The sequence below is a fragment of the Taeniopygia guttata genome, chromosome 6 (genome assembly GCF_048771995.1).
Source record: "Taeniopygia guttata chromosome 6, bTaeGut7.mat, whole genome shotgun sequence".
Classification (NCBI taxonomy): Eukaryota; Metazoa; Chordata; class Aves; order Passeriformes; family Estrildidae; genus Taeniopygia; species Taeniopygia guttata.
The window spans coordinates 27,139,705-27,154,692 of NC_133031.1; the positions used below are offsets into that span (position 1 = coordinate 27,139,705).

The following is a 14,988-nucleotide window of genomic DNA, read 5'->3' on the forward strand; positions in this document are numbered from 1 at the left end:
AGAAGTTTGCTGTAGGTTTTGCCTTCTAAACATCTCCACTATTGAATTTTAGTCTTCTCAGGTAAAGTCCCTTTTTGTATTTAGAAACCTGTGAGACTGAGCAGCTACATAAAGAAGTGACACAGCACTCACTGGCTTTAGGGAAGTCAAAAGAGAAATGGATTACCATGACCATAAAGAATTTCAGTTTGCTCCTGTTGAGACTTCTAAATACTTAAACCGACTGTGGTAATCCTAGATCCGAGTCAGGTTTATACTGGTTAAATTTCCACAATGGGTTTCAGTTTGCACAGGACTGAGGCTGTACTAGATAAAAAGTAAGGCCTTATAAGAAATGGTTGGAAACATGCAGCCCATACTGGTCATTTTGCACAATACTCTTATTTGACAGGCACAAATCTCTATTCTCTGCCAAGTATCTCTTCCATCTCTATAGCTTGGGGGGTTTGAACTCCTTACTTTTACAGTAACTTCCCCTGTCATTTCAGTGCTTTTAAGTACTCCCTGCTTATAGCAGGATTTGATGGCACTGGGGTAGGTAATTTGTGTGCTAAGGCCCAATGCAGAGCATGAGTTCCCAGGCTTCTTGCTGTCTAGACCAGTTAACTGGAAAATAAATTGTAAAAAAACCCCCAACCAACTAAAACGCCATCACCTACATTTCAGGTCAACTCAGAATTTGTAATGTAAGGAATTTTTGTGTTTTGGCAATTACCAGCATTGCTTCACACAAGATTTATTTTTATTTCATTAATTTCTCAAGCCACTTTACTAAGGCTGTGTTCCAAAGCCAGATTACAATGAACTGGCCCATCCTGCAGATAAGGCAAGAGCACAATAGGAGTGGCTGTGTGGCCACCACAGCAGTTTTGGTGGGGCGGCTTTTTTGTTCACTTAAGTCACTCTCAGGAAGTTTTCTCTTGATAGATTGGACCACCCCAGGGCACAGTGATCTCACTGTTTCACTGATTCCAGGTAAGGTGTTTCAGGAAAAAGCCAATCAAAACTTTCTTTCAGCACTTCTTCACAGTGCCCAACAGAAGAGTTGCAGCAAAGTTCATGAGGCAGCCCCATTACAAGAGGGGACAGTAAATTACTCAGTAGAAAGGTGTAAGTTTTGCTAAATTTTTTGAAAGGTTCAGCTAAAACAACTTGGGTTGGACTGTCCCTTGCAGGGGAGGCTCACACCACCCATTGTTCTGATAACTCACTCTATTGCTCTCCAGGGTTAGTGAACCAATAAATAGCCCTGGGATGGTCTATTGATTGTATTTATTACATTGAAGATAAGCAGATGTAGCTCATGTCAGGTATGAATTGAGCCTTCTTTTCCAAAGAACATTTTCTGTTAAAAGAACAGGTGGAATTCAGAATTGGCTTCCTGAAAACTGCAGTTCTGCCTGCTTTAGCATGTGTCAGTTCTGACTTCAAGATGCTCCTTTTGGTTAAGTGAAAGGGACACTGTATCACAGCCACCTGTGAAAGACGACAGGTGACCTTCAGCACTGAGCTGTCACTGTGGCACGACTGTCACCTAGTTAATGTCACTGCTGGGACATGTGTTTGTAGCTGCAGGCTGCAGTACAAACTCCCTTTCTAAAAAGCTGATTGTTTTACTCTTGTGATTTTTCAATGCAAAAGAAAATTTAACCCCCTCTGCTACCAGTGAAGATAAAGAATTAAGCAACACCTACTTCATCTGAGTATTAGATTCTGTCCAGCACATTCTGCTGTGCTCAACCCTGTCCTGATGACTTATGATTATCCTCCCCTCATAAATAATTCCACTTCATCAAATATATCCAGCAGATTTTAAACACTTTATTTAATAAAAGTTAAACATACAAAACTGAAATTAACACACTTCGTATTCATAAAAATCACCTTCTTCCATTACAGGAAGAACTTTTTTCTATGTATGGATTCTAAACTACTGCTTGTAGAGTTTAGCTTGAGTTGTGACTCAGGTAACTGATGGACATTTCCACCAATCAGTGCATCAACAATTGCTGACGTGACCTGATCTAGTTAACAAATTACAAAATGAGCTACATTAACATAATATACAGGGAAATAATGGTCAGGGTTAATGGACAAGACACACATTTTATTTAATGGGGGAAATAGCTGATGTACTCTTGTCCATTAACTCAGCCCTAGATTTTACAAAAATAATATCTACATTGTGTACAGGGCTACCCATGAACTTCTTTAAACACATTACGGGTTCAGAGGTGGCATGACTACCGTAAGTGCGAGACAAGGAACAGAGAAAAGCAAATCACAGAGAGTACAAAAAAGCAAGAGCTTTTACACATGAATTCCTGAAGAAAACTGAAGGGGCTCAGCAGCACTGAAATACAGCTGAAGGTACAGTGGACACTAGGGCCAGTCAGTTATGTAAGGACAAACTCCCAACTAACCTTTACTCACTCACAACTAAGTGGGATCTAGGCATTTGGATCTGCTGTGCTGTGATTCTCCTTGTCTGGATGGGGCACAGGCTGTCACTGCTCTGAGTGTACCAACACACCTGCAAGATCTACAGGGGAGAACAGGACAGCTCCCTTCCACAGCACCAGCTCTGATCCCTGCGGATGGGTGGGGACTCTTAAGTACAGTTCCTTGTCCTATGGTTTTCTGGTTACATTTCATTAACTTCCTATTATAATTTGATGAGTATTTATAAAACAAACAAAAACAACCAACAAGAAACAGCATCTCCTCTGCTTAAATTCAAGTGCCAGAAATTTGGACTGGAATTAAGTCAAATTTATTGTTTCTAGAATGTAAGTGATCATCAGTAATGAAGATCCTGTCAGCCCTGTTCTGCCTTCATTTACAGCTGTACAAACTGATCTGCAGTGGGTTTGTAAGGGAGTTATTTAAACTTCCCTAGCGATTCCATGTGAAATGTTAGCTCTCTCCCAGAGCTGCACAGCTCTGGAATGCTGAGCATGTCACAGACAGCACCATGACTACAGAAACCAGGGAGGCTCTTAAGGTGCCCTTTTTATACCACCACTCTTTTTGAAGAAGAAAAAAAAAACTTTCACTACTGGTATAAATGAAAGATCCAAAGCTGCAGACAAATACTGCTTTGAAAGTAACAGGCAACAGCAATTAATGAAAATTTACCTGCTACAAAAAGTTTAACAGTTGGGGGGGGTTCAAATCAATTGCTGGAGATTGAAGGCTCAAATCAGCTGAAGCCAAAGTGATGGTGACAAAATGGACTACTCACTATGTGCCAACAAATAATTTACTTTTAGAAAAATATAATGATAAAAAGGTAAGTGTAAAGCCCTGCAGAGATGAAGTTCCACCTTTTTCACCTGTTACTGAGGCATCAGATGCCTGACATTATATTTAGAGGTATCTTGATACTGTGTCATAGGTTTGTCTGCAATTCCACATGTTCCAACGCCAACCTTGCCAGTTACGCTCTCAGGGGAAGCAAAAATACTCCTTTTCACCTGGAAATAAAACAGAAAACACCATTTCTGAATAATTACAAATTATTAAATTTTACAAAAAAAAAAAAAAAACCACAAAAAAGAAAAAAAACACAACAAAAAACACAAAACAAGCAATCATTACCATCTGAAGTGCTTCAACATTCTCAACTCTTGCCCTACAGATGGGGACACTTCTAAGGGCCAGCTCAACTTTGATGTGTTGTCACTGAATGAAGCAATGGGGCTGGGAACTTCTGGCACCTCAGTACAGGATATGACTGTGGTACTGAAGTTCCCAAGTAAGGCCAATAAGGAATAAAATTCACCTCTCATAAGGGCATCGCTAATAATTGCTCAAAAAGGAAGATTGAAGCTTTACCATTATGACTGACAGCTCTTGGTCAAGCCGTGACAGAAATGGAGTAAGACTTAATGTCCTTGCTACCTTTTTTGCCCTATACTTGCTGTTCCAGGGCACGTCCTCAGCACCGTGTCTGCTGGGTCATAAATACAGCAAGAAGCCAGACTTGGAGGTTTAGAGGGGCCCTCGAGTTCTTGGCTCCAACAAACGCCTGCTGGCAACTGATGCAAGCCTAGTTCTCCCAGCCAAGTGCAAGCTCACCCTCTTAAGCAGCATTCCTCTAAAACAATCCAGTAAAAAAAAACCCAGGCATTTGAAGTGCACAAAATACAAAAATGCACACTTCAGAATCCCAAAGATACCCAAATCCCCATGTTGCATCCATTTAAAAACCACCTCCTTCTTTGTCCCAAGGTACTGCACCGAAATCTATGCCATGTTGCTACTCACATACTGACAAAAGTAAACAAACCTGGCCTTTTTTATTTTTAGAATAGGCTCTGTTGTTAAACTGTTGCCACTTGACTTTCTGGTCCTCTCGTTCCTGTTCAAGTTCTTTAATTCTCTGAGCTTTTTTCAAAGCTTTCTTCTTTTTATACTCTCGTTGCTGGGCTATCATCTCTTTTCTGGAGAAAAGAAAAGAAACAAAAAACAAACCCCACATTTTATGTTTGCGCCTCTTCCTCTAACAAACTAAAATCTGACTGTAAAACAGACATGCACATTAGTTTTCCAGAAGTAAATTACAGAAATAAAACTTGTAAACATTCACCATTTCTAGAAGGTAAAATAAAAATCCTGAAAACCTAAAAATCCAAACCTAATCTTTCCATGAATAAGCGTTACTTTACTAATTTATGTATTTGGCATAAAAACAACCACACAGCACACCTGAGGAGCCCATGCCAAACACAGCCACCCATGGGATTGGGTGCAGTTCATTTCTGGGTAAAATGGGACCCATCAGCACTTCTACAGTTCAGAAACATCTCAGGATTGGAATGTGTGAATAACCCATTGGAGTGAAAAGCCCAAAATTTTTTGGAGGTCTGCAGGACTCTGATGCTACCAATTATTGGACAGGAAGGAAAAGGACAAAGATTACTTCAGTGAAGATAAGGCCGTTGAAAGAGTCAATCTATGCCACAATGCAGCATCCTCAGAACAACCTTTTAGGGAAGGGATCACTGGGTATAACAAACTCTGACGAATCTATAACAATGTCTGATGTACCATCCTTTTTTTTTTTTTTCGAAAGTAAAAAAAAGTTTTCAGCCCTTACAACTACCTTTCTGTGTTAGACACAGCAGGATACTAAGTAAATGTAAATTTAAAACAAAAAGAAACCAAAAAACACCTATTTCATTAACCAATTTTTAAATTTTTATAGCTGAGGGAGAAGAAAAAAACAACCAACCCAAAACGAACCCACAAAGCAGCATTCAGACTTCCATCTGTGTATTACTTACTTGGACATGGGTTTGTTGCCACTGTCCTCTTTTGCTTTCCTTCCCTCTTCCACAGGCTTGAGGTTGAACAGAGGTGTGACTTCAGCGTTGCCATATCCAGCAAATGTAACTGCAGCTGTTCCATTCTCCTCATCTATTTCTTCAATCTCAGCTTCGTAACACCTGTAAAGATATCATGGCTGTAAGCATGTGAGTAAAGCTTTAATACTCAGCCCTTCAACACCTACATCAGCCAGCTAATGCCACTAAGTGAAAAATAAGCAGATACCAGCCTTCATTTTCAGGGGCAATACACACACAAAGAGACTATTGTCTTAAGGTCAAAGGGACACAGGTACAAAGACTGGAATCTGCTGCATTTGACCTTCAGCTTCAACGAGCAATGCCCTCACAGCTATCACAAGTAATGAATAATGCTGGGGCCAATCCAAACAGCTATCCTGATTTGGTTTTAGTTCTGGCAGGTCATGGAATAGAAAAAAATTGCTGCATTCACATTTATTCATTGAGGATTTTTAGAAAATGTCAGCTCAGAAGTGCAAAGCTTTTGTTCCATTTTTCTCCATAAGACACAGAATTAAGAAAAACTGAAGCTTTCATAACATTCCCTCTTCAACACTTTAAGCTTAAAAGTTTTCTTACTGATTTAAAACACCAATTGTGAAATTTTCACAGAAATCAGTCAATGTCATATTTATGTGTATGAAACACTTTGGTCAAACTGACCTCAAACTGGGAAAAACTAAAAAAAAAAAGACAAGTGACATTTCCAAAAATATTTAAAATAACTGTGTCTAACTTAAGGGCAAAAGGACATATCTAGAGCAAATAGAGGAAAAAATGAAGTGTTTCATAGACAATATGCCAATTAACATTTACTAAATTAATTTCTTGTGTGTTTTCAGTGGACCAACATCTTGAGCTGAGTTAGGTGCAAACACACAAAAACCCAAAAGTCTGGCTAGCCCTTTATGAAACATTGCCCACTTAAGAAATGCTGCAACAGAGGAAAGGTTTTCTAAAAAAAGCAGAACAATGAAGTCCAATAAGATGCACTTCCATGAACACTCTGACACTCTTCCCCAAGCTCTGATCCTGTAACCAAGGGATCAGACCAAAAATAATGACCCAATGGTGACCTAAGACTACAAGGGTCAATTTTTAAGTTCTAACACAAAAAACATTTTATTAATTAAAAAACAGAAGAACTGTTCACTTTTAGATTAGTTTTCTACTTAAGACATCAACAGCTATACCAAAATCTTTACATGGTTACTACACTGTTAAGAGAAGCACATTCATCCAATAATACAGCCTCTCTCCAAGTGGCAGCAATTGCAACATTGGTCCTTCATGAGCAGTTATTTTTTTACAGCTGCAACAGTTACACATTTGCAGTATGAAAAGTAACTTCTAAATGTCAATTTCAAAGTTTATGGAGTCAGAATGATCTGCTTGGGTTCCCAGAACTACATGAGCTAATATATAAGAGACCAAACCCAAAAGGTTGATTAATTCTACTGTTACATTACACAGTTAGTTATTTTATATCCAAACCCAGCTTGTTAAATTAAAAATTAAAAATTAATTTCCAATTAAGAGGCCCAAACTGAGATACAGCAAGAATTTTTCTTCATAGCAATCAGTGACACTGCTACCTAAAATACTGACCTTTAATAAACAGTCCAAGAACACTTAATACCACATTTATTTCATAATTTCTTTTTGCTTTTAGTCACTCTGGTCAATTCAAACTGAATGAAAGTCTCTTACCATTGAACTATTTCATGTAACTTAGAGAAGTTTTCTACACTTACTGTCCATCCTCACTCCATATGGCCATACACCTATCCCCAACCTTCCATGAGTGACTGGGCAGGGCGGACGCGGAACTGTCAGAACTCGCAAGAGTTTCCGAAGGTTGTGTTGAAAGGAGATCTTTGGTTAACTCTATGACTTCCTATAAAAGACAAAAAACCCACAAAGAATAATTTTTCAAATTCCTCTTACCAAGCATATTTTTACCCCAAGCTTACTGGTTTTGGTTTCGCTTTTTTTTTAACGTTATTGTATTATACTCATTGCTGATGTGTGAATTACACTCGCCTTGGTTTTTTAGTAATTTACTTAAACTCATTAATTGCAATTGTAGATAAAAATATGTATGGTCCTCACTACACTTTACTGCTCTAAAGCTGCCCATGCCCTCCTCCAATTTTCAAAAAGTAGCTAATTGGTTTTTTTTAGCATTTCTTTCATTGGCTGAACTGCAATATCCAAAGTCAGGGTGGCAGAGCACCCTCCCAGCTGCGCAGCTCTCATTTTGTTAGAAAGCATCCAGGTGCACACTAAAGAACTGGTCTCCTAAATCAGTTTCATAGAAGTGTTTGTTTTTGCCTAAGTTCCCTCACTTTGAGATTTCAGGATAGGCCTTCCCTTGCTAATTCAAGATGACACAGTAACAGAATTTCCCAGTTCTTTTATTATACATTGTTCATTTGCAGGCATGAGCTTGCAAAAACCTCTCCCAATTTCCTGTAAATGTTACATTAAAGACAAAGCAATCAAGACCTCTCTTGGATTTCACTAGGGTTAAAAGTCAAAGGAGACAGCACCTAAAAGGCCATATAAACTTTCTGTATAATGCAAAGAAACTTTGTTGACCCTAAAGAAGAAAAATTCTTCAATTCATTGAGTACCTCAGCATGAACCAGTCCTAACAAACAATAAACATTTAAGTCAGGGGAGGGTTACAGACAGTGTTCAAAGCCTGAACTTTCCTCCCCATTTCACATCTTACTTCAGCTATGGGCATACAAAGACTCAGGAAAATGCAGTAAAGGAGCTGCTTCATCATCCCTTAAAAACCTAAAGGATTGTAAACACTTCCAAAGTTAATACATCATAAACTTACATGCACATTTATCTGATAAACTCTACAACTAGCATAAAGGCCTAACAATTTGTTTTTGTTGCAGCCATTTTAATGTCTGAATTTCCAACAGCTAATAAAGTTTTGCTCTTTGCTTTGGAGGAGCTGCTGGTTAATAAGTACTCCAGTGAGCACAATCACTAGCAACTCTGAGCACAGGAACACACAATTACTTCTACTACTTAGCTCACCATTTTCCTAATACTACAGCTGAAGCACAACAGATTTTAATTATCAAGTTACCTAATTTGAGAACATACAGCATTAGCCTAATTTTCCCTCCAAGCTGCAAAATCCCAAACTATTCCTTAACATACAGGTAGCTGTATTCTGCAAATCCAGGAGGCATCATGGCTTAAGACAAGTATCTCTCTCAGCAGGTCAAATAGATCCCATCAGGCACAAGCCACTCCTGAAAACAAGTGCTTCAGGTATTGCAACTACCTGTAACACCAAACTGTTGACTAATTCTTGTCTCAAGGATGGCTTATTCTAGAACTTGGATGTGAATAGTTTCAGACAAGTCTACCAAGAATCCTCTGAATTTACTCTTACATACCAGGCTATTAAAATTACCTAACTTTTGGTAAAAATCTTCATCTGATACCCACAGACCATAATGCTCAGCTCACAAGATAGAGACACTCATTTTATTGCAAGCCATGAGACAGTTCTGAAGTCTTTAAGAGAAGAGATAATTCCAAGAAAATTTCTGAGCGGGACTTGGACTACCACAGCAGCTCAGTAGAGCCAAACAGGTTGAACAACATGGCTTGGTGCCACATCCCCGTGATAGGAGGTGTGACCCACAGGGAACACTACGTAGTTTGCCAAGATTTTTCCTGACCAACTGGTCTTCACAAAGCCAGACAGAGCTCTAGACTCCAAAGCACAACACCCACAGATCTCATCTCCAATTACAGAAGATGACAGCTGCCATCAATCCTAGAAAAGGTAAGTTTGGTTCTTGGGTGCACAGACCCTGTCCTAGAAATGCTTTGGTGAACTGAAAACTGAAAAGCTAAGTACTTCTAACAGTTTCTTCTAATATTTAACCTTGAATCATCTAAGCATACAAAATGCATCAGTATTTATAATAAGAAAAGGATGTTCCAGTAACATAGTAACTATCTTTCTGAACAGACAAAAAGCTGTTTAGCTGGGACACTGATGCATCAAACCCACTCTTACAGTTGTTTGCTTAGTTGGCATATATCAAGTCTGCAAAACATTGTCATTTTCAAGGTGGAACATACGGATAGCAAACCTTTTGGGGACGAAAGTGTAAAGATCTTCCCCATTCTGTGCAGAAAGCTTTTATTAAAAAGTTTGCAAGTTGTCCTTTCACATCAATGATCTCTGCATATCAAAGCCGAGGTCGTGTTGGTATCGGAAATATCATCCCATATGGGTTTTGCTGTGCATTTTAAAAATATAAAAATATACACATGCTTTTAACAGTGTACAACAGAGCACATTCAGATGATCTATAAAGTGCCTTGTGGGCACAAAGCCTTTGCAGTTTAAAAGGAATTCTAAAGATCACTGTTTGGAGGCACTACTTGTGTTTGGGTTTTGAAGCCCCAGTTTATTACTCGTATTTCCAAACAGAGCAGTGGTCACTGAACCTTGCACTGGAGAGTTTTATATATATTTACACCTGATGGCTAAAGCAATCCACAACAGAAATGAAGCAGCATCTTGCACTCTCATGACAGATTTTAACAGCACTGCTGGGATTTGCTATATGCCAATGTGTCTTTATATGAACAAGAATCTAAAAGACCACTCATACATTGAAAATTAGGCTGGTGGCCTTCCTGTCACTAAACCACATCCCAAGGACCAGAAATGGGTTTTAGCTGTGAGGAACACACTATGCTCTTGTGACAAATGAAAAACACAACTCTTTTCCTTTCTTATATAGAAACACAATCAAGACTCAGATGCATAAGGAATACAGAACTACACTCCAAAGCTTTTAACACTGCAAATGCATTTAATGAGTAAGCAGGTTCTGGATCAAGTTATTTGAGAACTCAGTAAGAACATCATGGTAAGCTAAACCATCAGGCTTCAGCATTAGTAAAAGCAACAAAAAATAATGACTTTGAGAAATTCTTCAGGAAAAATAATTAAAACCCAGCACACAGTAAAGACAGCACTGGCATATCTTTTACCTCTCTGGCCAAAGTTTATAGAAAAAAAGTTTGCTGTATAAATTAGTAATCTTTTTTAGTAATCAAAAAAAATATACTTAAAATAGGCCATACTTTGGGTTTTTCCAAACTAGGCCTACCATGACTGTGTCAAGCTATGTGGAATGAAAGTAACTAGCCCACCAAGTGTCTGTTTTTGTTGCAGGACAAATATTTTGGAAAGTTAAAACACTTGTAAAAGACCCTGATGTTTCACCTACCCTCAAGTTCTCACCTGTAAGTCTTTCTTCAGTTTCAGTAAATCCTCATTGTCTGCATTGCCAGATAAGGCAGCCTCGACTTGCTGGAGCTGAGCTTTGTAGCTGGCCAACTGCTTAGCAAGGTCTTCTGACATCTACAAGGAACACACACACACATAACAAACCCCACATCAAAACAACGGCCTCGCTGCTTTTTAAGCACACCTTGTGGTCCAAGTGAGATGAAATGACAACAACAAAAAAAAAGCTGTTAGAAACAGAGCTCATTAAGTTTCAGTGATGAGTATTTGTTCAGTAACTTGACTATAGATACCCGCTCATTTAATTTTTGTGCCGTTCCGGCTGCTCTCAAGAGACTCCTGAAGCACAGAGGTTTGAACACGTGCCCGTGTTCGGGGTACCCGCACAGCTCACGGAGTGCGAGCAGCGGGGCCCTGATCAGCCCCGCAACCCGCCGGCTCTCCAGAAAATGAGCGCACGTCCCAGCAAACCCGCGCCCTGCGGTGTGCGCCCCAGCGCCGCATGCCCGCAGCCCGGGAAGCGGCCCCGGCCGGGCCCGGTGGGCTCGGAGCGCCGCGGGAGAACGGGCGGGGCGGGGCTGGGCCTGCCGCCTGGCGCGGGCCTGCCCAGGCCCAGGCGGGCCGGATCGCTGGGAGCGGGCCGGGGCTCGGCGCGGGGGCCGTGCGGCGGTCTCTCTCACGGCGGCGGTCTCACCTCGGCGGTCTCTCCGTGGCGCTGCGAGGTGCGGCCGTGCCCGGGGCTCCGCTCGGGTCCCGTCAGGCGCGGCCGCCGCGCTCCGGTTCCTTCCGCAGCCGGCGGGGGGGGGGGGGGGCAGGGGCGGGGCCTCGGCCGGCGCGCGCGGCGCTCGCGAGAGCGGTCACGTGTGCAGCCGGCGCGCGAGCGCGTCACGCGGCCCCGCGCGTCACGCGGCGGGACGCCCCGCCCACCGGCGCGCGGCGCGAGGGGCGGGGCCGCGGCTGAGGGGGCGGGGCGGGCGGGACACGGAGCTTTTAAATTGCCTTTTTTATCCCTCGGTCACTCCCGGCTCCGGGAATGGTGGCACATCTGTGCTGTCGGGGCACACGCTGCTGCACGGGACCAGGCGTCCCTGACCCTGACTGGACCTTTGCCTGGCTCCTGCCTGGCTTTGCTCACTCACATCTCTGCTCCTGACAATAACAAGTACAGCAACACCCTCTGCCTACCTACATGATCCTCACAACCACGCAAAACTTACTACCGAGCACCTTAGAAAAAAGTAAGTTTCAATATTCGTCCTGCAAAAGGAGAGGAAACTGAGGAGAAAAGCTCAGTGGCTTCTTCAAGCCTTTTACAGGAAGAATAGATATATTTCTGGTGGAAAGCCAGTGATTAATTTGGCTGTGAGCCAGGCAAATTAAGCAGATGTCCAAAAATTTTCTTCATATTAGCAGGAGGAGCAGTGTCTCCTGCAAACATCCTGTCCCTCGTGGTTACAGGCACATGGTGCTGCCCAGGAAGCTGACTGCACTCATTGGATTTGTTTGTGTATTATGAGGAAAATACATCTACCGTGTTCTATGACACTTGGTATATATCCTCCGAGAATATCCTGACCTGGAATGAAACACATTTCTGTGTGTATGATTTGATAATTAAAATGCAGAAATTATTGGATGCTGTTCAGAGACAATTGTTGAGACCAAGTGTAACAATGAAAATAGCAACAACAACTTTTTGGTGTTTTCATGTTTATGCAATAATAAACTAGAAATAGTTTAGGAAACATTTTTTGATAAGACTTTTTGGACAGACCAGCAACTGTTGAAATACATACAAGTTTTTTGATCCAGAGCAATCCTAATGACTGTGAGCATACTTATCAGTTAGAATGGACAATCAATTTCAGCTTCACATTTCGGGACAAGAAATCTGTGCTGTATCTGTAGGATCGAGAGGGGCTGAGAAGGCATCCACTGTCCAGCTATCTCCGAAGGCAGCAACAGCAAAAAGGAGAACACTTCTGTGGTTGCATCAGCAGGAGCAAGCATAAAGTAGCATTTTATTTCTGTAAAAGGTTTGATGAAAGTTAATATTGAAGTAATTTTATGGTTATATAGTAGAGTTTGTAGTTTAAAATAGAGTATGGAGTTTTAAGGGGTCAGCAGACATCTAAAAAGTGGCACCAACATTTTAAGATATATATGCTGTATAAAGGAAGACAAGACAGATCTTGAAATGACTGAAAAATCCTCATTTCAATACAAATTGAAAATTCTCATTAATTGCTTCCTTAACACTGGATTTATCTTCACCTAAAAATAGAGACCTTTTTTCTGTCTTTGTCTAGAGAAGCTCTTTTATACTATATTGAGGGGAAACAGTGTCAGGAGGACATCTTCCTGCTGTGTTACAGATTACACTTTTTAAAAAATATATTTTATAGTTCATGAAATGTGTACTGCTTGGACGGACGTGCACATAGTAGCACATTAGCGTTACTTATAGCAATATATATAGCTTAGCAACAAGGAAAAAAAAAATTTAAAGCTTCTTAATTGCCTTTTACCAGTGACAAGCTCCGTGGCCATTAGCACTGTGGTTTCAGCTGTGACTGCCGGTCAGACTGCGGAACAAGGAGGTAAAGCCGGTGTGACCGGAGCATCTGTGGCTGCGCTGGGGCAGTGGGAGTAGCCGGGAATGGCACAGCTGGGAGGGAAGGTGAGCTTTGCAGTGCCAGGGAAAGCTGGGCATGCCTTGGAAGGAAGGAGCTGCCTGCCTGCCTGCCTTCAAGACAAACCGATGGGCGGATGGAAGAGGCGCCGGAGCGCCCCGCGGCTCTGCTTGGCTCGTCCAGGAGGTGGTAGTGGTGCTGCGCAAGACATCTGCATCGCCTGCCGTGTTTAACTGGCTAATCGGGAAACGACTCGGCTACAGCTCCACAGTTCTGCCTCTTCTTTATCGTCTGCTGTGTGATTTTTATGGCTAGATAATGGGAACATATATAGAAAGTTGTTTTTGAGGGTAACAGGGACTATATGCAGTCTTTTGAAACATGCATGTGCTTTGGTAAATAAGTACACTTAAATCCACAACGTTCTGCATGCCTAACCATTAAATCCTGGAGCACTTAAGTATCCGAAATCTGAGTGCTGAGCAGCAAACAATGTTGTGAATATATTATTAAGTCAAAATGATTTAATGTCCTGCTTTTCAGCTCTGTATGGGTCTGTTGTGCTCAGCACAGAGACCTAGCCGCTAGCCAAAAATTGGCTTCTGGCAAAAAAATCAGTCTGTCCTCATGACAGAAATTGCAACCCAAGTCTGGGCCAGAATGGAGACACTGGATCTTTTTAGGCTTTTCTGGTAGGCTGCCTGCATGGCAGGCATTGCCCTGTCAGTTGGGGCAGTATGTAATCTTCAAAGTTATTGGTATATTCATTTGGATTTTAAAAATATTGTATTACTATTTCAATTTTTAGGGTTATTTTCCTGAAGATGCAGGGGGGTTTTGTTCAGTTGTCCTGTGCCTCTAAGCAAAACTTGTTTTATTTTGGGGGAGGGAGTTATCATTTGTCATTATAAGCAGAACTGTCAACTTTGTCCATAGCTGCAATTATGCAATATTTCCCATTATGAGGCATTTTGTTGTTATTGCTTCTGCAAAATTTATTTCTACTGCTTGATTTTGGTGGGTTTTTTTCCCTGCAGTGGCTGTTTGAGGCTGAACTTAGCAGTTCAGTAGTTTGGCTCTTATAAAACCAAGTCATAGAAAGAAATTTTGCTTTCCCAGGCGCTTGATTAAAATACACACTTACACTGTTGAGATGTTCAAGTGCCTCTTTGCTTTAAAGCATGGGCTGAACATTTCTCAGGGAAGTTTTATGTCTTTTAGGTCTCCATTTTTTTGCCATTTTACTTTCCTGAAATTTGGCCTAATGGTCAGATTTTTCAATGCTTGCTTACACAGAAGTTTGTGTGGAAGGGAAGTCAGGTAGTGTGTGCATTCCTGAAGATAATTTGACTCTTTGCAGCCCAGGTAATCAGTACAAATTGTGTCGCTAAGCAAGGAAACTGAGAGTTCAAACATTTTTTGTCCTCTGAATTACTGCAGAAATTATTCCCATTGGTGAAAAAGGCACAGTTACTAAAACTGAAGAGGGAAAGTGAATTGGAACTAGATGAAGAATAAGATCCAGGGTGAGGCAGCATGGGGATAAGAAGAAAATATCAGAATTAGGAAGAATAGACTGAAAATTTGCATCCTTTGTGATGTTATCCAATTCAGAGGGATTTGAGGCTCTTGGGTTTCCATTGCAACTGACAGCTTGTGGGAATGCAGCTTACGTGGGAAATGACAACCCACCAGC

At 41.2% G+C, this 14,988-nt stretch overlaps 1 protein-coding gene and 1 long non-coding RNA gene across 3 annotated transcripts; one reads left to right on the forward strand and one right to left on the reverse strand.

Annotated features, from left to right (window-relative positions):
• Positions 1-1,801: 1,801 nt before the first annotated feature.
• On the reverse strand, positions 1,802-11,511 carry SMNDC1 (survival motor neuron domain containing 1). Of its 2 annotated transcripts, none has more exons than XM_002197675.6 (6): positions 11,354-11,511; positions 10,654-10,773; positions 7,106-7,248; positions 5,289-5,450; positions 4,292-4,445; positions 1,802-3,476 (listed from the first exon to the last, which is right to left on the reverse strand). In XM_002197675.6, the coding sequence occupies exons 2-6, from the start codon at positions 10,771-10,773 to the stop codon at positions 3,339-3,341; spliced, it is 717 nt and encodes a 238-aa protein (XP_002197711.1). In that variant the 5' UTR covers positions 11,354-11,511; the 3' UTR covers positions 1,802-3,338. The 2 variants fall into 2 exon arrangements, with proteins under 2 accessions (XP_002197711.1, XP_030132243.1); XM_030276383.4 differs by lacking the exon at positions 11,354-11,511 and adding an exon at positions 10,953-11,199.
• An 88-nt stretch (positions 11,512-11,599) lies between these two features.
• LOC115495805 (uncharacterized) lies at positions 11,600-14,442 on the forward strand. Its single transcript, XR_003961146.4, has 2 exons — positions 11,600-12,695; positions 13,191-14,442. It is a non-coding gene; the product is annotated as an uncharacterized lncRNA (long non-coding RNA).
• Positions 14,443-14,988: the final 546 nt, after the last annotated feature.